Genomic DNA, 23,133 nt, shown 5'->3' with positions numbered 1-23,133 from the left:
CTTATTTTGAATGTTTTTATGGTATCAGACCATGTGGATTAAGCCAGAGAAATATGAAGCTATTATGTGGATACTCGTGTGACTGTTTTGAGAGGAAATCTGGGCGTTTCTGGGGACTTTTGGGTTCTTTCATGTAGTTTGCTTTTAGCCTTTGGCTTCCTTGATCACCATTATGTGTCATAGTTTTCCCAGTGAACATGGGAAAGAGAGAAGGAAACCAATGATTTTTCTAAGATTATTACTCAGTTGGGGGAGGAAGAAGGAGATTAGTAGGTGTTGGGGGTTGTGCAGTTTTTGAGGACATTGTTTAACATGGAATTGAGTGAGTTAGGAGAGGGGGAAATAGGACCGGGCTGGGGTGCGAGGGAATATAGGATGATAGATGACCTCCCTGTGGAGGGAAGAGACCCTGGGTTAGTCTTCTCCCAGGACCACCAGGTGGTGCTTTTGGCCTAGACTCCCCCGGGATCCTGGCATGCTGTTTCAGAATCAGCTTTATAGGGGCCAGTAGGGGGAGGCAGGCAGGGATATGTACCTTGTAGGTGCCTGCATTTAACATCATCTCATACGAAACACCCAGTTAAAATCCATGGTATTTCAGGCTCTTTTGTGACTGGTGCACCTGCCTTTATTTTATTCGTTTGTTTTTAGTTGTGTTTTAATGTTGATCTGCTTAACTCTGTGTATTTCTCCTCTGAGCATTTCTTCCAGCCTTGAATCTAGAACATGAGAAAATAAATGCTGAAGTTTTCAGCAGTGGTGCCTAATTAAGATTTTACCATTAAAAGAACTCTTATTTTTGATATATCTTAGCCCATAGTGCACTAAGAAAGTGATCACAAGTAGCTGAAACCATTGCTTAGGCACCACTGGTACTTGGGGCCTCTTTTGGTTGAAAGATGAGGTTGAATGAAGGAACTCTGATTATAGACCAGAATAACTTATTCAAATTATTTCAAGGAAAAAAAAAGAGCATTATTTGTATTGAGCAGGAAGTGTAAGCCACCAGGAGCTGAAGCATGAAGCAGTTTCTGTCTGTTCTTTTAGGCTGAAAGGTCTCTACGATGGTGACTCACTCTGCTCTCTCAGGTCCTGCGTTCCTCTTTGCAACAGCTGCTTTTTCTCAGCTTACTGGTCGTTTCTGCTTCCTCTGTTGTTCTGTTGCCTTTGGTCACCACTGCCTAGTAAGCTCTTTACCTTAGGATGTTTTCTCTTTAACTCCCATTAAAAATGGACTCTCGTTTTTATCCTAGTTCACATTCCTTAGAGAAGACTGGTTGAATAAATGATATTAATGTATTAGGTAGGAAGCTTTCCAGCTACGGAAAAGGTTAAGGTAGATCTGTTGATGTATTGGAGCCAGACTGAACTGTCTGTTCCATGGCGGCATGTTGTAGTTTGGCGATTAGCCGCCGTGGTGGGAGAAGAAGTGGCATGGAGGTTCGGAGGTGCCACAACCGGGGCTTGGAGCCCCTGCTTCCTCCCTATAAGAATGGGTCGCTAAGCCTTTATTGGCACACCACTGGGTAGGTCTGCAGATGTGGATATGCACAAGCTCCAAGATGCACTGTTAAATGAAAAAGGGTGAGGTGTAGAGCTATTTATAGAACAATTCTAGTTTCTCACTAGAAAAGGGAGACTGAAATCTGTGTGTGCATGCATGCATGTAGATTCTCGTATAGTGTGGAGAATGTTTTTTGCAGGTATTGGTGGCTGCTTTTAGGAAGGGCATTTAGGTTTGGAGTGTGGTGTGTGTGTGTGTGCAGATCAGAGTTCAGTTTTGGACACTTTGTAGTTGATTTTGAACACCAAAAGCCAATAAAATTCTCATATAATCAGAATAATGTCAGTATCATATAATCAAAATAGTGTCAGTGTCATTTATCTAAATCTCGAATATTATGAGGTATGTAAAAATAAGTATAATAATCCTAATGTTGAAAGTGTCAAGATCACATGGATTCATTTCTCCTACATGCCATATGTGTACAATGGCCTTTGTACATTTCTTCACGTTTGCCTGTGGCTTTATCACTTTCTGCTTTGCTAGTTCTGAGATTTCAAACAGTCCTCTCGGCCTCTTTTTGAGTCTTTTATGTGTAAGCTTTTACTGTGTCACTGATAAAATCTATTTTCTTCCTGAAGACACCTTGTATTCCCTATTCTAACGTAGGCTGGCTGCTCTCTAGGCAACTACACATTTGGCATCTGGAAATGTCTAATTTTAGCCTTCTGAGATTTCATGGATCCCGTGTCTGCCTTCTTTTTTATTCTGTTACAGAAAAATCATTCTGGCTCTTGTTAAAACAGCAAAGACGTTGTACACGAGAATTGCAGTTGGGGTCAAGACTGTCGGCAGTAGGGGAGAGAGATCAGGCTCCACTCCAAACACAGGAAGGACAGGTGGAGTTCATAGCCACCAGGCAGACTGAAGGTTTCAGTGCATGGCGGGGAGGGGGTGGTCCTTGCTACGCTGACTGAACAGGATTCTGGATAAAGGCACGCCAGGGTGACTAGCTAGCAGGGTGTGGGGGCACTCTTGCTAAACTGACTTAGCAGGATTCTTGCTGCGGCTGGGCCAGGCCAGGCTAGGCAGGCCGAAGATAGGACAAGGCTAGGAGGAGCCTGACTGAAGTTTGGAAAAGGAGAGAGTCTTTGTCAGTTCTTTTTATTGTTGTTTCGTTTTTCTGTAGTGTATTCTCATATTCTTTTTAAAAGAAACATTGGGTAGGCAGTGAACTTTGAATCATGTATTGGTTTTCTGTCCCTGCTGTAACGAATTCCACAAACTTAGTGGCTTAAAACAACATAGATTTATTCTTTTATATTTCTGGAGGCCAGAGTCTGAGCTCAGTTTCACTGGACCATAGTCAACGTGTCAGCTTAGTTGGTTCCTTCTGGAGCCGTTTCTTAGCCAGTTCTGACTTCTGGAGACCACCTTTGTTCTTTGCCTGCCAACCCCTTCCTTCCTCACAAGCGCTCCAACCTCTTCCATCGTCATACTTTCTTGTTTCCCTTCTATAAGGTCTCTTATGGGGCGCCTGGGTGGCTCAGTTGGTTAATAAGCGTCAGACTTCAGCTCAGGTCATGAACTCACGATTCGTGAGTTCTAGCCCCACATTGGGCTCTGTGCTGACAGCTCAGAGCTTAGGGACTGCTTCAGATTCTGTCTGTCTGTCTCTCTCTTTCTCTCTCTGCCCCTTCCCAACTCCCACTCCATTTGTCTCAAAAATAAATAAACATTAAACAATTTTATAAGGTGCTTTATGATTCCGTTGGGCCCATCTGCACGATGCAGGATAATCTCCCCATCTCAGGATCCTAACTTACTACATCTGCAGATACCTTTGCCATATAAGGTACACTCCCAGGCTCCAGAGATGAGGATGTGGGCATCTTTTAGGGGTGAGTGTCATTTCTTGAGCTTTAGCAGACCTGATAATAGCTAAACATGTTTTTATTTTTTTCTCCATGCTTCATTGATAGTCGGGCTTGGTATCAAATTCTAAGTTCATGATCATTTTTTTTTCTCAGAACTTTGGAAATAGAGTTTCATTATCTTTTAGCTGGAAAGAAGTTTGATACCAGTCTGGTTCTTATTCCTCAGTGTATGACTTGAAATTTTCCCTCTCTCTAAGCTTCTGAGATCTTTCGCTTATATTAAATACTACAAATGGCTTAAAGTGAGTGTAAACTTAATGTGTGAAGTGTCCAGTTAAGTGTGATTAGTGTCCGCAAGCATGCCTCCAACATGACTGTTAACGTTTGCAAAGTGGTTTCCAAATTGTAGGTCCCTGAAGAGGAGTAAGAAGGAATAAATAGAATAGAACAGAAAATTTCACAGAGCCGTCCTACAGTAGTTATACACATTGTTCCCCAAAACGTGTTTCACTTGTATATGTGTGGTGTGTTAAAACTTTCCAAAACCTTCCAAAATTTAGCTTGTATTCATTTAGTGTCTGAAATAGAGGCTGACGTTCTCACATTAAAAATTATGTTAAGAATGAAATGTGTTTGAGGGGAACATTCCTACCTAGTTTTAGTTTAATGTTTTCAATAACAATTTTCTTTGTTGCTTTATGACAAAATTTAGGGCAAGTAGTAAGCATGTGGTTAACTTTGCAGCAGGAGGTGAAGGCGTGTTCTAAAGCGGCTTGTCTCAAGCCCCTGTTTGTTGTCAGATGGAAATGCCGGGTGTAGGCTGCTGTGGCTCATACTTGGGATCTGGCCTGAAAGACATGTTTTTACCCTCAACAAACATCATCTTTGTTAGAATATCTGGAGTCCGTGTAGCCACAGAAAGGTCTTTTCTTCTCCCTTAGAAACGTTTTCTTTCTTGTGCTTGTTTCACAAATAGTTTAAAGCAGAGCTGCCTTCCACTTTTCTGTTTCAGTTTGTTGCAAGAATGTATGAGGCACCACCTAACTCGCCTGGTGTGCTTGAGAACTGTAAAATAATAATGAAATCTTGGAGTAGATAAGTTTAATCTATGAGGACTGAAGCCGCCGTTAATTCCCAGGGCCGGACTAACTGTCTAACAAATGGTAAAGTACTTCTTAAGTTGGAATAGGTGATTTGTATATAGTAGTCCTGTCAGAATGTACACTAGGAAGAATGTCCGCTTTGAGGTTTGTTCTATTGGACTGAATTTGAAATTTAATGACTGTGAGTGACTTGTTCATTACAGTGTGGGGTTAATTGAGTGAGAGATACTCAGCTACATTGCCTGCTTTTTAAAAATGTCTTTCAGGAGGATGCTTGATTCTTAAAAGTTCTTGTGTTTGAAGGGAATTAGAAGGCTTCTGGAAATGTTAGAGTTGTCACTTTTTGAAATGCTTCATAAGAGGCGATAGCTGTCACTATCTTCCATAAATTTGTGCCCAAATAGGTTTTACTGTATACTTGCGTGTTTGATCCCAGTGGCTCTCTATTTTTACTGCTTAAAACATGCCTTTTTTCTTTGAAACATTGTTGCCTTAGATGTGAAGTCAATAAAAATAATTTTATTTCATCTGGCTTGAATAATGTAATAGAGGTTTTTTAAATTAAGTAATGACATGTGATGTAGGTGCCGAATAACACAACTGTCATTGTTTGATAGGTGCCTGGAACTTTGTGTATACTTGCACACAGACACAAGGCAGCTGTTGATAACCCTTTGTCTTCAGTGTTTTAGGGCAAATTCTTTGTTCTTGCAATGGAATTTCTAAATAAGCTTTCAGAATGAAATCAAGGGAGGATTCTAGTGCAGTTCTTCATAAACTTCTCAACTATTGATCAGACACTATGGTACATAATTTAACTACAGTGAATTCTGCAGAGGGATATTAACTTCCTACTCTAAAGATGGTTACCTCACAATGTGGATTATTAAATAATGTCCATGTTGGGAACAATTGGCATTTACATTTAGTCTCTTCTAGGAAGCAGGTTTGGCTATATTTTATAAAATTAGTATGCCTTTAAATTCACGCTTTTTTTAGAACACATTTGTCAGCATTACAGAATTTTCTCTCCACAAGGAAATACAAGGACAAGAAAGTTCTAAAGGAATTTAAAGATTTAGAACTTACTTTATTTGATTTAGAGCCAAGCCAACTACTCTAACCATGTTTAAAGTACATGATTTTTCTCTCCTGAAATTAGGATACAATTTCATCCAATTTCAATATGACCTCTATTACGTGGTTAGGTTTTTTCCTTTTTGGAAATCTCTAGACTGGAGATGATCCCTGGAAAGCTTAATATTTTATAATTTGCCACAATGATGCTTTCTTGGGATACTTTGCATCTTCTCAACTCTGTACTGTTTTCAGTTCTTGCCTTTATACTTTTAAGCCTTTCATTGTTAAGTAGGAGAGATGGTTGAGACTCCTATGACTGTAGCAGCAATGAAGGTCTGATATAGAATACATTCAAAGAAAGCACTCGTCCATTGAATTTGGCCTGATCACCATAGATATTCATGCTTCGTTGTTCTGATAATGGAAGTGGAATTTAATAAGTGGTCAACTTTCCTAGTTTGAGTTTAATTTTTTTAAATTTGCTTTCCCTACCCTTTTGGAGAAATGTGAGTGTAATGTTGTAAAACTGGGCAACAGAAGAGGGAAAAGGAATTGACAGAGGTCCCTAAGTCTAGACTAGGGTAATGAATATATAATTGAATTGATTATCACAGACTTTTGACTGCATTAGTTCACTGTGAAGATCTAGTCTGCATTTTTGTTATTTTATTGAACCATTCTATTATTTATTCACATTTCCCCCAGAGGAGAGCGTATTGACAGTCTGAGAAAAGCAGTGACATAAACATTTTTTCCCAAATAAACTTTTAAAAATTGACAAATTCCCATTTTTTTCCAATTTTTCCTATTATATTGATGATCTCATTGGCCTAAATCCCCAGAGGTGAAATTGTTAGGTAAGGGACATGCCTGTTTTTAAGATTCTGGGGACATATTATCAAATTGCTTTCCAGAAAGATAAGTCTCCCCCAGAGTAAGCTACTGCAGATTTCCCCACACTCTTTGTCAACATTGAGTAACATCAGTGCATTTTTTGTCAGTCTAAGTACAAAGATATTTTAAAACTTGTATTTCTTGAGTTTCTAATAAGTTTGATTTTTTTTCCATTCCTTGGCTTTTAAATTTAGATTTTATTTTTATCAGAGCTATACTTGGTTTAAAGATTCAGCAGTCTGTATGACTTATTTTGAAAAATAGCTGACTTCCATACTCCTCTCTCCCCACAGCCCACCTCACAGAAGTAACCACCTTTCTCTCCCAGGCTGATTCGTTTTCTGTTTTCTTCCATAGTGCTAGAGAGCAAGCCTGGATTGCCACTTCCCGCTTCCACAGTCGCAGGCAGTATTTGTTGGTTTCCTGCTGTGGAGGGCGAAGATGTGCTTTTCTTCCCCACCCCTAACCTCTTCTGTACGCATGCACATCCCCTTCGGTCTCGGTCTCGGGGAGTTGACTCCTTTCATCACCTTTCTTGGGTCTAACCCCATCCTTCCCTCTCCTCAGGAGCCACCATTTGCTGGGCCTTTGAGGGAGGGGGTTTGAAGAATCCCTGTAGAGTCACTTTAGTGTTTCCAGAGGAATGAATATGAAAGTGTGTTGTGTCTGCCATCTTTCACTGCAAGTCCTTTCCTGTGTCTTTATTATTATTTTTCTTTCTTGTGTCTTTAGCGGTCATTTTTATAAAATTATCCTTAAAATTACGGGCTATGGAGTCATGACTGTCTGGATTTGAGTCCCAGTTTTGCTCTTTAGTAGTTTTGTGACCTTAGACAGTGGGCTAAATCTCCAGGCCTCATATGCTACCTGTGGTAGGGTGTCGTGGTGAGACATAAACGGGATGAGGGATGTAAAGAGCTTTTCACAGTACCTGCTGCCAGGCAATATCGTCCTGTCTGCCAGGGAGTTAGTGAGAACACAGATGTGGTTGTGGCTGTTATTGTTACTCTTGGGAATTTCTTGCTCATGGCCATTGCCCACATTTCCAGTGGAGTGCTTGTCTTTTTCTTCGTGATAAGAGGTACCTTTGATATAGCCTGTCCCTAGTCTTTTGTTTTTCTTTATGGTACTTGGGATGTGTCATCATATGCATGCTATTTCATGTCGTGATCTCTACCACTCATCAGATTTGTATTTTTCAGGGATACCTGGTGGTGGTAAGAAAGAAGGGTATGTGTGCAGCAGAATTGGAGATTAGCATAGTAATTGGGGCATTTGGTGAGGGAGGACCTCAGGGGCCAAATGAAGAGTGATTATTTTCATCATGTAGGAGAAATAATTTTTCTAACTCCTGAAGTGTATCTTAACACTGTTTATTTTGTGGACAGATTACCTCAATTTGTAAAAGCATTCTTGAATGTTCTTCTCATCATATACCCAGATGGGTTTCATCTGAAAACTTTGAGCTTTCGGTTTGTTTCAACTTCAACACTTGTTTCTCCGAAATTAGATCCAAAATTGATTCTTGAGGGATAAGACTTATCATCTCCTCTAAGTTAATGCCATGTTAATAAATTTACTTTCTTTTGAATATCATATATACTACTGAAATGGTAGATATGTTGATATTTCAAAGCCGTAGTTATAGATAATTAACTCAGCCTTTTAAGTTTATTTGATTTTGCTAGTTTGTCCTTTTAGGCAATATTGATTGTTTATTTTTTGTTTTACCTTAGGTTTATAATTAATTAACTTTATGGTTTTTTAAATAACAGTTCATCTAAACTCGTTCTCTCCGCAGATTCGGACCAGGATGTAGCCCTCAAACTTGCCCAGGAGCGAGCCGAAATAGTTGCTAAATATGACAGAGTAAGTATTCAGATTTACTCTTTGAGTCTGTTTTATCAGAAAAAACATATAAATAGAAATGGATTTGTTTTTTGGAGAGCTTGAATTACACAAGCAGTTTATTTATTTCATGTGACCTTTGAAGTCATCTTTCTTCTCTCTTCTTCCCTCTGCTCCAACCACCCTGGTCTCTTGCTGTTCTCTCTACACACTGAGCTTTGCGCTGCCCAGAACGTTGTATCCTAGATAGTCTCAGACCTCATTGTCTCACCTTTTTCCGATCTTTACCCAGATGCTACCTTCTTAGTGAGATCTTCTCTGACCACACTGTGTAATAGCAAATACCGCCCCCCCCCCCCTTCCCCAGCTATCTGGGTCCCTGTTCTCTCCTTTCTCTTTCACCACAGCACTTATGTCAGCATACTTTATATTACGCTTACTTTGTTTTTCGTCTACTCTCACTCCTAGAATGTAAATGGAGGGTAAGAATACCTTTTGTTTGATTTACTCTTATATTCTAAATATCTAGAATAGTTTCAGACTCATGCTAGGTATTCAATAAATATTTGAATATGTTAGTATATAAAATTAAATACCCATTTTATTTATAATTTATATGTGGTATTAAAATTTTAACACGGATCTGAAAATTTGAACTTATACATTATATATAATCTCCATTAGCATTTTATCTCTTTGTTAGTTATGAAATCTGGTTTTTGATGCTTTAGAAAATTACAGTTGTTGACAGTTCACATGTCTTCTCATTATTACTTTACCTCTTGAGGTCTGTAATGGGTTGTAGGCAGTGATTTATAAATGTCATGTTTTATATTTATATCACTTGCATGTAGTTTCATATCTGTTGCTTTTGATTATTTGTGAGAATAACAGGAGCATCAAATTATAGAAAGTCATCTGGACTGTGCCCTGCCCCCAGGGAGGCATACAGGCGGTGCTCAACTTAACAGCTATGTTCCCGGAGTTCGTTTTCAAATTGGTTGTTTGGAACAACCTGACACAAATTCCCATTATTGTGAATAGATTTTAGTGTGATCTATGAAAAACCTAATTAATTTATTTAACTGCTTAACTAACTTAAAATCAGTAGAACTGTCATTCATTCATGTTTGTATGAATTTTTTTTCCATGCAGCTAACACTTAGTGACTGGGCTAGCCGTTGTACAGTCATTGATAAAATATATGCAGATGGAGGGGTCCACAAGACAGTTGGGTATTGAGTCTGAAATGTGATGGCTTGGTGTAGACATTTGGGGTTCCTACTAATCAGTGCTAGTTCACGGCCTCAGAAGTACAATGAGAAGAGCAGTGGTCTGAGGGCAGGGCTCTGGGCACACTGAGAGGGATCTGTGAAGACCCATCAAAAGAAGAGTTGGATGGTATGGGGAGAGCCAAGAGAGGCTGGTGTCATGGAGGTTGAGGCATGGGGAATGTGCAACACTGACGGGCACACCGAGCAGAGTCCTCTAGATAAGAACCGAGCAGTGTCCACTGGATTGGACAAAGGAAATCATTTTTGACCTTGGCAAGAATCATGTCCAGGCTGATGTAGCTATGAAGTAAAGAAGTAGAGAGACAAGGTGGATAGCTTACTGTTCTGAGAAGTTTGGATGAGAAGGCATGAAAGAGTTTTTTTCCAAGATAGGTTGATTCAAAAACATTGAAGTTTGGCAGTTCCTTCCCGAGTGGCTTTCTTGCCCTTCGTTGCTCCCACGTCCCCAGTTGGCTTCTCACAGGAACCCAGGTCTGATAAGTCAGGGCTTAGCTGCATGTCCGTTCTTGCTGACATATGGGACCTTCTGAAACCTGTACCTAGGAAATGGTGATTCTATTACCAAAAGTCGTTTTTTTTTTAAAGTTAATTTAGGGTGATAATGCCTGATTTCTAGCTCTTTATAAAAAATAACTCTTGTGGCCTTTTTATTCTGAATAATTATTCAGTTTTATAAATTCCCAGTTATACCCTTCTTTGTTCCCTATTACAGGGACGAGAAGGTGCAGAGATTGAACCTTGGGAGGATGCTGATTACCTTGTTTACAAAGTCACGGACAGATTTGGCTTTTTACAGTAAGTTGTATCGATTGAAAGTTAACTTTTTACTATGATGTTTCTATGGTGACCCATTATATTGATTTTCTTTATTTTTAATAGCCCTGCTATGAAGGAGATGCCCGGACTGGTCCTGCAGTGTGCTTTTTGTTATTAAATTCCTAGCATTTTTAACCTCTATGATTAAAATTGAACTACAGTTAAGAATACAATTTTTAATATTTGTTGTATTTTAGTAGGGACATAAAGTGCAATAAATGAGTTGTATCAATAATTTAGCAGAATTAAATGGAAATGAATAACACTTTGTATTTCAGAAATAATTACAAAACATTTCATTTTATGTAAATGCGTTTTAAAAATAATTAGCAATTAGAACTTTAGTGTTATGCAGCCTAAATATGAGCAATGAAAAGAAATGCTGTTGATCTTTCCTATAGTTATAAATGTCTCCATGTTATTGCTTCTCAAAATTAATTCCATTTATCCTGAGTATGTTATGTAAAGAGTTGAGGGAGGTCTAGACTACTATAAAGTAAAGTGGCTGAAGTGGTTTTGACTCTTGGAAACATCTCGCTCATGATGAGAATCTGCCCGTTCTGGTTCTGGCATTGTTTAGGCAGATTCCTACAGGCTGGAGACTCCTCATCATCTCTACAGTTTGTTTGGTTCCATCCAATTTAGTGATTAATTTCTCGTTCAAATTTATTTTTTTCCCACTCTTGATTTATTATAAAGAGGAAGAAGCCAGGGTTTTTCAATTTATGATACATGATTACATTTTGGAGAAAAAATGTAATTTCTTGATAGTTCATAGCAGCAACTTGTAGTACTCAGACTTTGTTTTCTCCTTCTGTTGAGTTTTCTTGCATTTAGGAAGTATTTTTTTGTATCATGTTTTTCTTTGGGTTGAACAAGCAAACAAATTAACAGAAACAGTTCTGGGAGTTGGAGAATGTGCCCTTTCTTGTGGCTTTGCTGCTCTCAGATAACACTTTAGTGCCTCATCTATAAAGCAGAATCAGTAACTACTCTGCGTACCTAGAGTATAGTTGAAGCTTTGAAGAAGTGAAATGATAGAGTACTATATAAAGGTGTGGACAAATTTAAGGTGTTATTATTATACCTAATGACATTAGCATAACCAGAGTGTTCTCCTGAGTAGTTATAATTAGAAGACTCTGAACTTCAACAGACCGACAGAGCAATGTTTAACTATGATGAAATACTGTTCTCAAATTAAACCCCCGCTTCCACTTTTTTTTTTTTTTTTTAATAAATCAAACTTAGCCACAAATGTGTCAGGAAATGATTGCATGTTTGTGTGGGTTAGTGTGCAGAACCGAGGTATGTGACTGAAGGGTAATTTGCACATTTAGCCCTGTCAGGATCAGTAGGTCCCAAAATTGCCTGCACGTTAGAATCAGCTGGGAATTAAAAATAAATAAATTTCTGGGCTCTATCCCAGATTTTGATTCAGAAGGTGAAATATAACTCAGCTGATTTTGACCTCCTTTGTATATTTGGTATATTGTATATACAATATATTGGAAGTGAACCACTAGAAGAGATGTTTGTGTCATAAAATGGTCTAATGTAATACTAACTACATATGAAAGAAACTGCATTCCAAAAGGATCTAATAATTACCTAAAACCTCATTTCTCATTGCTTGAAACAACATGTTTAGTCAATCAATAATTTATCTTAATAATATTAGCCAGTATTCATCGAGCACTTACTGTGTGCCAGGCACTGTTCTAAGCCTTTTACATGGATAACTCTTTGATTCCTCTCAAAAACTCCTTGGGATAGGCGCTCTTATTTATCCTTTTTTTAGATGAAACTGAAGCAGAAAGAAGTCGGCCAACTGGCCCACGTTGTGTTGACAGTAGGTGTCCGATGAGGGATGTAGTTTTGCAGCAGGGCCTGTCTTCCGGATTGTGCATCACCACCCTCCTGTGTGTTCAGTAAGAGAAACTCAGAAGTGCCTTGAGATGCCTAGAAAGAAAATCGAAAGGGGAAAAGGAGGGCCTAAAGAGGACACCGTTGAAAGCGACCGCTTGTGTGAAGGTATAGTTGGATAGCTCAGTTCACCGCTCCTCGGAAAATGAAGCCAACTGGTACCGGTTCTCATACGATCACGCTCACTTTTTAAATTTATACTGTGATGCAGTTTTGAAGCATCCAGCGCAGATGAAAATAATGAAGCATAGAAATGGATTTTAGTGTAATGTTAGGCTTTATTAAATTTCACCAAAGTCATAGATTTTTTGTTACAACGCCTAATTTAAGTAAGACGCTTTCTCTAGAGGTTGCTGCTGGTGCCTTTCATTGCTTATCACTGTAGCCTGAAGAAGTGTTTTTGCACTATTGAATAAAGTCCCTTGGTCTAGGCATTGAGACACTGCGTTCTGTCACACCTTGATCAAAGAGCATTTCTTTCTGCTGTTTTAGTTCTTTGCAATTTTGATTGGTTCTGCGGTGAATTCAGGTTGTAAGTGTCAGTGTCAATACAGTACAATAGCCAGAAGTCACTTTGTAATCTTCTTTGAAGGCTGCTGACTTCATATCTAATTACAGTTTTAGTGACTTAAATTACTTGCTATGATATGTGAAGAAGGCATGTATTTGTATTCACAAATACAGTATAGGACTAACGTGGTTTTATAATAGATTTCACAATAAATATAAAAACTGTTGCCAAACCAGCCTGGCTCGATGCTGCAACAGGAAGGTCTTTGTTTAGTATTCAGAGATGGGGGTTAGCCCCGGTCCGCGTCCCTGCGACAGGGTTACGTCCGGAGAATGGAGAAATCAAGCTTAGTGAAGAGTTAGAGAACTTGCAACATTTGTATCCAAAGTAGTCACCACTCGTCTGTTTAGTGAAGAATGCTTGGAATTTGGACATGATAGATCGAGCTTTTAGGTCATAAGTTATTAATAGAATTAGAAGGAAATCGTATCAAAAATAAAGATAAAATTAATGTGAAGCTTTAGATTTTTAACTAATCAAAATGTGTATATAAAGTTTAGCAGATTGTCTGTAGTTTACTATGACTACATAAATATTTGGAAACCAAAATAAAGGTGTTTTTGTTTTCATAGGACATCTGTTTTGATGACAAGAGCTTGAGAACTTTTCTACCCAACCGATCCTTTTGATTAGAGTTAAATCTAAATTTAGACAAAATTTACTTCAAAACAAAATTTAGTCAATATATTTAACTTACAGATTTTAACAAGTGTTAAGTTGCCAAATGAAAGTTTATCTCACAGAAATATGCCAAAAATTACAGTCACATACACTCTAGTTAATAATTCTTTTAAGTTTAAAACAGATGAAAATAGATGCAGTTAAGGCCCCTCTCTTTCCAGGGATGACTGTGTTGTTTTTATTTGCTGTGTTTCTATGAGGCATAGCTTCTTGCTGTCAGCTTGGTGTTTTCTTTAAGCAACTTCTGTGTGTCTCATTCATAGGGGACAAACCTTTGTTTTGCTTTGTTTTTAAGTTTGTCTACTTATTTTGAGAGAGGGGGAGAGAGAGCACAGGCGAGCAGGGGAGGGGCAGACGGAAAGGGAGAGAATTCCAAGCAGGTTACACCCTCTGCGCCCACCGAGATGCGGAGTTCAGTCCCACAGCTGTGAGATCATGACCTGAGCTGATATCAAGAGTCAGACGCTCAACTGACTGAGCCAACTAGGTGCCCCCAAACCTTTGTTTTTTAAAGTAGGGGTAGGCAAACATTTTCTGTGAGGAGCCAGATAGTAAATATTTTTGGCTTTGTGGACCGCATGATCTTTGTCATAACTATTCAACTCTACTGTCGTGGCATGAAAACAACCACAGACAATACATGAATGAGCGTGGCGGTGTTCCGTTGAACCTTTCTTTACTCACAAGAGCAGGCCGTGGACCAGATTTGATCCTGGGGCTGTAGTTTGCTGACTGAAGGAATACTCTGCACTCATGCAGATTTTGGTCTTTCTTCTACTTGATGGATATTTAGGTGCCAGATAAAGATGCACAGATGCATGCAGCATGGGGTCACCGTTTTTTCGTACACTGACTCGGCAACGTGTAGTGTACTCCTTCCTCACACCTGCCAGCTGCTGTGCCTGAGGCTGGTGCTGTGACTCACATCTGTATCCTAGACATTGTGTGTAGCTTTCGGTTCGGCAGCAATCCCCTCCTTGGAAGGCTGTGAAAATTAATGCTTGCCGTCACAGAGATTTGAAGAGGAAAAGTTCTGTGGAGATCAGTGCTGTGCACACAGCAGATTTCGTATAAAAAGTGTCAGGTGTGGAGTAATAGTGCAAGAAAATCCATTGTAGGAAAACTTGACCACATTCTTGCTCTTTCGTCCATCTAAGGAGTTTCAAGACTGTTTTCACAATTCAACATACAGCAGGTATGGGGGGAATGGACCTCATCATAAATAAAGCCACATATGACAAACCCACAGCTAACATCATACCCGGTGGTTAGAAGCTGAGGCTTTTCCTGCAGAAACAAGACAGAGATGCCCACTTTTGCCACTTTTATTCACATAGTACTGGAAGTTCTAGTCAGCACAGTTAGACAAGAAAAAGAAATAAAAGGCATCCAAACTGGAACAGAAGAAGTAAAGCTATCTCTTTTTGCAGATGATAGGATCTTATATATAGAAAACCTGAGACTCCACCAAAGAATTGTTGAAACTGATAAGTGAATTCAGCAAAGTTGCAGGATACAAAATCAATATATAAATTAGTTGCATTTTTATTTTTATTTAAAAAAATTTTTTTAACGTTTTACTTATTTTTGAGACAGGGAGAGACAGAGCATGAACAGGGGAGGGTCAGAGAGAGGGAGACACAGAATCTGAAACAGGCTCCAGGCTCTGAGCTGTCAGCACAGAGCCCGATGCGGGGCTCGAACTCACGGACCGAGAGATCATGACCTGAAGTCGAAGTCGGCCGCTTAACCGACTGAGCCACCCAGGCACCCCTAGTTGCATTTTTATATATGAGTGCCAGATGAATGCAAATGCAACTAGTTTTTATATGCTAGTAAAAACTATCAAAAAGAGAAGAAAATAATCCTGTTTATAACTGCATAAAAAAATAAGATAGAAGATCTAGGAATCAGTTTAGCCAAGGAGAAAAAGATTACGCTCTGAAAACTCTAAGATGTTGATGAAAGAAATGGAAGATGACACAACTAAATGGAAAGAAATTCCGTACTCATGGATTGGAAGAATTAATTTTGTTGAAATATCCATACTAATCAAAGCTATCTACAGATTCAGTATACTGTCTATCAAAATTCCAGTGGCATGTTTCACAGAAATAGTACATGGACAATCCTAAAACGTGTATGGAGCCACAAAAGACCGAAATAGCTAAAGCAGTCTTGAGAAAGAAGAGCAAAGCTGGAGGCATCACACTTCATGATTTCAAAGTATATTACAAAGCTCTAGTAGTCAAAACATTATGGTATAGCCACAAAAATAGAGACATAGAGCATTGGAACAGACATGAGAGTCCAGAAAGAAACCTACGCATGTATGGTCATTTAATTTACTACAGTAGGGAAAGGACAATTTCTTTAATAAGTGGCAGTGGGGGCACTGGGCAGGCACAGGCAGCAGAATGAGTGGATTAAAGGCTTGAATGTAAGACCTGAAACCATAAAACTTCTAGAAGAAAACATAGGCACAAAGCTCCTTGACATTGGTTTTGGCTGTGATTTTGTGGATCTGATACAAATAGCAGAGGCAACAAAAGCAAAAATAAACAAATGGGACTACATCACACCAAAAAGCTTTTGTACAGCCTATAAAAAGGCAGCGCACCTGGGACGCCTGGGAAGCTCAGTCGGTTGAGCGTCCGACTTTGGCTCAGGTCATGATCTCGCGGTTGGTGAGTTCAAGCCCCGCGTTGGGCTCTGTGCTGACAGCTCGGAGCCTGGCGCCTGCTTCGGATTCTGTGTCTCCCTCTCTGTCTGCCCCTCCACCGCTCATGGTCTGTCTCTCTCTCTCTGTCAAAAATAAATAAACATTAAAAAAAAATTTAAAAAAAGGCAATGCACCAAATGGGAGAAAGTATTTTCAAATTAGGTATCTGATAAGGGGTTAATATCCAAAATATGTAAAGAACTCCTACAACTAAGTAGCAAAACACAGTCAAATTAAATAATGGTCAAAGACCCTGAATAGACATCTTCCCAAAGAAGACATACAGATGGCTAACAGGTGCATGAAAAGATGGTTAACATCACCAGTCATCAAGGAAATGCAAATTAAAATCACAATGAGATAATGAGATATCACCTCACACCAGTTAGAATAGCTATTATCAAAAAGACAAGAAGTAACAAGTGTTGGCAAGGATGTGGAAAAAAAGGGACCCTTGTGTACTGCTGGTAGGAACGTAAATTGGTGCGGCTACTGTGGAAAACAGTAGGGAGGTTCCTCAAAAAATTAAAAATAGAACTACAGTGTGATCCACCAATTCTACTTCTGGGTATTTATCCAAAGGGAAATCACAGTCTCAAAAGGATTTTTGTTTCCTGTGTTCACTGCAACATTATTTGCAATAGCCAAAACATGGAAACAACATTAGTGTTCATTGATAGATGAATGGATAAAGAAAATGTGTACACACACACACACACACACACACACACACACACAGAGGCATATTATTCAGCCACAAAAAAGAATGGAATTTTACCATTTATGATGACATGGATGGACCTTGAGGACATTAAGTGAAATAAATCAGATAGAGAAAGACAAATACTGTATGTTATCATTTATATGTGGAATTTGAAACAAACAAGCAACAAACAAACGAACTTACAAATACAGAGAACAGGTTGGTGGTTGCCAGAGGCCAGATGGGGGATGGTGGCTGTGGGAGGTAGGCAAATGAGTGAATGTGATCAAAAGGTACAAATTTCCAGTTATAAGGTAGGTAAGTCCTGGGAATGTAGTGCACAGCATGGTGATGATAGTTAATTATTTGTATATTTTAGAGTTGCTAAGGGAGTAGATCTTAAAAGTTTTCATCACAAGGAAAAAAGCCAAAAACTTGTAACCGTGTGTGGTGATGGATGTTAACTTAATATAGTAATCATTTTGTAATATATACATATGTCAAATTGTTGTGCATGAGTTCGAGCCCCGCATCGGGCTCTGTGCTTACAACTCAGACCCTGGAGCTGGCTTCAGATTCTGTGTCTCCCGCTCTCTTCTGCCCTTTTCCTACTTATGTCTGTCTCTCTCGTTCTCAAAAATAAACATTAAAAAAAGAAAATTAAAAAAAAAATCACTATGTTGTACACCTAAAACTAGTGTAATGTTATGGTCAGTTATATCTCAAACAAAAAATTTAAGGAATAAATTTTAAAAATGCATATAAATAAAGGCTTGGTTAGTAGGAGTTCAATAACTATTTGGGGATATGATGGAGGTGCTGCATAGACAATCAGATCCTGGTGGGGTTGTGACAGGGCAAAAGGAAACAATGTAAAACATTGAGGTGGAGGGAGATCCTAGACCAAGTGTGTCTACTTTTGGAGTTTGCCTAAGACTTACTTTGGATATATGTATATATATCCAAATGTATATATATACACATATACATATATCCATATATATATATATATATATATATATATATATATATATATATATATATATATGTATTTATATCCACATATATATATAATCCAAATATATATATGTATATATCCAAATATATATATGTGTATATATCTGCATATATATATGTGTGTGTGTGTATATTTGGATTATATATATGTGTGTGTATATACATGTGTATATATACATATACTTACACACACACACACACACATTCCTGCATGTCTCTGTCCCAGGGGTTTCAGTAGTATGGTTTGATGTTAAGATGGAGTGGGATGCTGAGGGCAGTCCTGTCTCATCTTGAATTTCACCAGTGCATCCTGTAGGACCTGCCCAACATAGGCCACGTAGCCTGAGCCGATACATGGTCCACACCATTCTACAGACAAATACAAAACTTGGTTCTGATTCAGCGTTTAGAATAGGCACAGCAAAATGTGTGGGTCTTGTTTAGTAGATAGAAGAACGCCACAGAAATGTACCCGGCACCTTCAGAGAACTCGTCCTTTGGTAGGCAGCCGGAGTTGGCGCTTCATTTGCAGTCAGGAAGGTTCAAATAGGCAGTTACCAGGATCTGCTCACATCAGCTGCACGAGAAACTGCTGTTGCCCAGGGCAGCCCGCTCGCTCCAGAAACACCTGTCGTGGTGTGCAGAAAGGGTGCCAGACGTTCCTGTGCTTTCGGGACATCTCTGCTGACCCCTTCACCTAAGAAATAGATTCCAGCGGCGTTGATAAGCCCTTTTCTGCCAACAGTTGAGGAATGGATGGATTCGCTTTTAAACCAGAAGTTACGTGCTGTGCCATTCATACCTCAATGGCTGCAGGGATCAGGGACATGTAGACTGTGAGCACAATGGAAGACATAAAAAACCCAAGGTGTGGACACTTGACATTTTTTTAAAAAAAGACTTTTCTATTAAATCCTCAGAGGTGTTTTTTCTTTTCTCGAGAGTTGGTTTCTCAGCCTCTTCCTCATCTTCTCCTGCATAATCTGAAGGTCTTGTCCATCTTCGTTTGAACCACAGGGTTCGATAGTTTTGAGCATCTCTGTATTAGGCTGAGTGACTGTGACTTAGTGAAAATGCTGGTTTTCTTATCTCAAAATGAGGGGTTTGGACTCTCTCTCTACCACCTGCTTCAGCTATTACACTTTTTGTCAGTTCCATTGCTATATATTGGTTTGTGGTTCACCTAAGGACTCTTCAGAGTAGCAAGCATGCCTTTGGAAATACTAGACTCTTGAATACTAATGTGTTGCACTCTTAAAAATGGGATTTTGTGGTTCAAGAGAAATGAAGACAAGAATCTATGTATCATTGCCAAGACATCAATACTGCTGAGGTAGCAATTGAAAGCACATAACTTTGTTATAGACAGTGCATTGTCTTTATACTTTGGGCAGTTAATACAAGAGTCTTAGCATGTTTTAGGTTAGGGGTGGTATCACAGAATTACAGTATCAGAAAAATGAATTTGATCTTTTGTTGTACATTTAAAAATCTCATCCCCATTGAAGTTTTGGCAAATGAAGCTTTCCTGATTTATAGAGTTAGATTTTTCTTTTCATTTAATTTTTTTTTTTTTTTAATGCGTCTTTATTTTGGTAGAGGGAGACAAAGTGCGAGTGGGGGAGTCAGACAAAGTGCGAGTCAGAGAAAGGGAGACACAGAATCCGAAGCAGGCTCCAGGCTCTGAGCTATCAGCACAGAGCCCAACGCAGGGCTGGAACCCTCAAACTGTGAGATCGTGACCTGAGCTGAAGTCGGACACTTCACCGACTGAGCCGCCCAGGTGCCCCTAGATTTTTCTTTTTAATTCATCAATCTATTGGAGGTAATTTTGTTTCCTTATACATTTTTTTTTAGCCAATCATTTGTTATAGGCCATGGTTTGAACCAGAGAGTTGAGGAGATGGTGTAGAGTAGGGGGTCACCTTCAGCTCACTACCTGTTTCTGTAAACATTTTGCGGGACTAAAACTGCATGCCGTCTTCATATTGTCTATGTCTGCTCGCACATTACAGCATCAGAGTTTAATAGTCATGAAAAAGACTGTATGGTCTGCAAAGCCTAATATATTTACTGTTTAAATGGTTACCTTCACAGAAGAAGGTTCCTGCCCTCCTGTCTACAGCAGTGTTGTCCAGTAGGACTTTTTGGCAATTTTAAGACCATTCTTCCTATATACACACTATTGAAAACAGTAGCCTCTGTCAACATGACTGTCTTGCACTTGTACTGTGGCTGAATTTAACATTTAAGATTAAATAGCTACATGTGGCTAGAAATGACTGTCTTGGACAGTGTATGTCTAGAGATTTAAAGAGAGGGGCCATTGTGGTTACAAAATAGCCAGTTGTTTTATATCGAATTTGGTAGAGTGGAAGCTTATGTAGTTTGATCCATTCTTGTGATGACAGATAAATGGTCGTATATCATAGGTACCTGTAGGTATATAATTTTTAAAAAGTTCACTGTGGAGGGTCCTGGGTGGCTCAGTTGGGTAAGTGTCCAATTTGATTTCACCTTAGGTCACGATCTCACAGTTCATGGGTTCAAGCCCCACATCAGGCTCTGCACTAACAGCATGGAAACTGCTTGGAATTCTCTCTTTGCCTCTCTCTCTGCCCCGTCCCTGCTCACCCGTGCAAGCACTCTCTCTCTTGCTCGCTCTCTCTCTCTCTCAAATAAGCTTAAAAAATAAATAAAAATAAAAAGCTACTGTGATCTCCACTATTTCACATATACTGTTCTTCCTTTGCAGCGAGGAGGAGCTCCCATATCATAATGCGGCTGTGGAACGGGTGAGTCCAGCTCCACATTTATTTTTCGTTTCTAGTGAGTTATGTTTATCAGAGGGATAAAATCCACCACCTCTGTGATTTTGAGTGCCGGCTTATATGTAAATGGTACAGGCATTGTTCGAGTTTGACCCAGAGTATACCACAGTAAGGAAGTAATTAATGGTGAAATAATTTTAGGAGGTTTTTGGAACTTCTGATAGATAGTTGAGAAAAAAAGAAAGGTAGCAGTCATCAGAGACTTGTATGCTAGACAGTTAGCTCTCAGTCTAGGACCCAGTCCACTTCTCATTCATGCTTTGAATGCAGAGCCCTTTCAGAGCACGGTTGCTGGGACCTTCTTCCGTCTGTTAGGTCAGACTCTCTGGGCAGGAACTCAGGACATCTGCGGAAAGCTTCTGAAGCGATTCTCAGGCACTCTTTGGCTAATAAAGCACCATTCTAGACCCATAGTTTTTTGTTTCAGAACTGTTCCATGAGGCTGTATCAAATTTCCTACAAACAACAACAAAACTTTGCCTTATTCAAGTAAGTCTTTTAGCTTTTAAGGACTTAGGGAAATCTTACGTATAGTAAACCTGTCACTGTTTTTAAGCTTAGTGTTTCCACCTTTCTTCATTATACTTGGTTGGCTAGGGAGTTGGTTCCATAGGTGCATGTGCATGAGAACTAGAGATTGAGTGGTTTTTTTCTTTTTAATTTTTTTACTATTTATTTTTGAGAGAGAGAGAGAGAGAAAGAGTGCGAGCAGGGGGAGGGGTGGGGGGGGGGAGGCACAGAATCCAAAGCAGGCTCCAGGCTCTGAGCTGTCAGCACGGAGCCCGATGCAGGTCTCGAACTCACGAACCTCGAGATCATGACCTGAGCCAAAGTCGGTCGCTTAACCGACTGAGCCATCCAGGTGCCCCAAGATTCAGTGTTTTAAGGTTCATCAGATGTTCCCTCCCCATCTCTGTTTTTTTTCTGTACCAAAAAGTGAATTGCAGAATGAAAGGCAGGCTATTTATTGGGATTATCTTCAGTTTGTGTATGTTTGATGTGGGAAGGAGGCTGGGTTTCAGATAATAGAGGTAAAAATATTGTAATGAGAATTTGAAAAATACTTTAGAAAATCTCCCTAAAATCAAAAATTTCTGAAAAAAAATGAAGCATACCTTTAAGATGTAGACAAAATTGCCATTGATATATATGAAGATCATTAGAGGTACTTCCTGCAGTTGAATTGTCATGTGACTGCCTCATTCTCTCCCAGTACCATAACCTTGATGTTTTAGCAAATGAGTTTCTTAGTAGATACGTTATTGAGTAGCAACTGTGTATCAAGCCCTGGGGTAGGTACTGCCTAGAATACTAGGGTCAGATAAGACATAGTTTCTGCTTTGAGACACTCACTGTCCATCCAATGACTAGAAGAAGGTCAAGTGAGACAATAGATAGGAGATTATTGATGACTTCTATCAGTCCACCTTGAAAAGGGAACCTGAGGGCTTGTTCCCACTCTCTTGTCTAGTGTCCTGACTTCACAGATCCTTGGACTCCACTGCTAGAACCACTGTGACATTATCTCTCACCATACTCTTGTCTTCATTCCCCTCTCTTCCCAGCTGAAATCCTACTCTAGGTCACTACAGTTGCTCGCACATACCTTTCTCCTCCTTGCCTCTCTTGCTTCCTCTGGAGTAAACTCCAGGCCACGTTGAGGCCAGCTTTCTGCCTCTGCAGTGCCTGCTCCTGTCTGGCTCAGTGTAACTGGGAAAAGACTCACAACCATGCTGACTGGTTTCACTTTAAAGTCATGATCACAAACTTCAGTCGAACGTTAATGCTGCCTAGCGATCATGCTGTTCCTAGTGAATTTTTGCTCCATTTCAGCCACTGGAACATTCTTTCCTGCTTAGATTTCCAGTACCTCGTCCATGCTCTCAGTTCATGTTCTTACTTCTTACAAGGAAATAGAAGCAATCAGAGGAGAACTTCCACAAACGCCCATAACCATACCTGTTTTCATCTGTGCTTATGGGCTCTGATCACTGTTGCTTGTTCAGGGACATCACTCAGTCTCTTCTTCCCTCTCCCACCTGAATTCATTCTCTTTCTGCTTGATGTTTCCCATCAATGTAAAATGTATTATCTCTCTCAGAAAACAACAACAAGCCCACCAATCTTCTTTTTCTTTCTTTTTTTTTTTATATGAAATTTATTGTCAAATTGGTTTCCATACAACACCCAGTGCTCATCCCAACAGGTGCCCTCCTCAGTACCCATCACCCACTTTCCCCTCCCCCCAACCCTCAGCAACCCTCA

At 39.5% G+C, this 23,133-nt stretch overlaps 1 protein-coding gene across 2 annotated transcripts in view; it reads left to right on the top strand.

Moving 5' to 3' along the window:
• USP6NL (USP6 N-terminal like) overlaps positions 1–23,133 on the top strand; it is a 181,336-nt gene that overhangs the window by 93,813 nt on the left and 64,390 nt on the right. For both annotated transcript variants that reach the window (XM_032593820.1, XM_030321082.1), the window contains exons 3-5: positions 8,260–8,327; positions 10,314–10,396; positions 20,793–20,832. In XM_032593820.1, coding sequence (XP_032449711.1) covers positions 8,260–8,327; positions 10,314–10,396; positions 20,793–20,832 — 191 coding nt within the window. The remainder of the gene's footprint in view (positions 1–8,259; positions 8,328–10,313; positions 10,397–20,792; positions 20,833–23,133) is intronic.

The sequence above is a fragment of the Lynx canadensis genome, chromosome B4, assembly GCF_007474595.2.
Source record: "Lynx canadensis isolate LIC74 chromosome B4, mLynCan4.pri.v2, whole genome shotgun sequence".
Taxonomy (NCBI): Eukaryota; Metazoa; Chordata; class Mammalia; order Carnivora; family Felidae; genus Lynx; species Lynx canadensis.
This window is presented reverse-complemented; position numbering and strand designations above follow the sequence as displayed.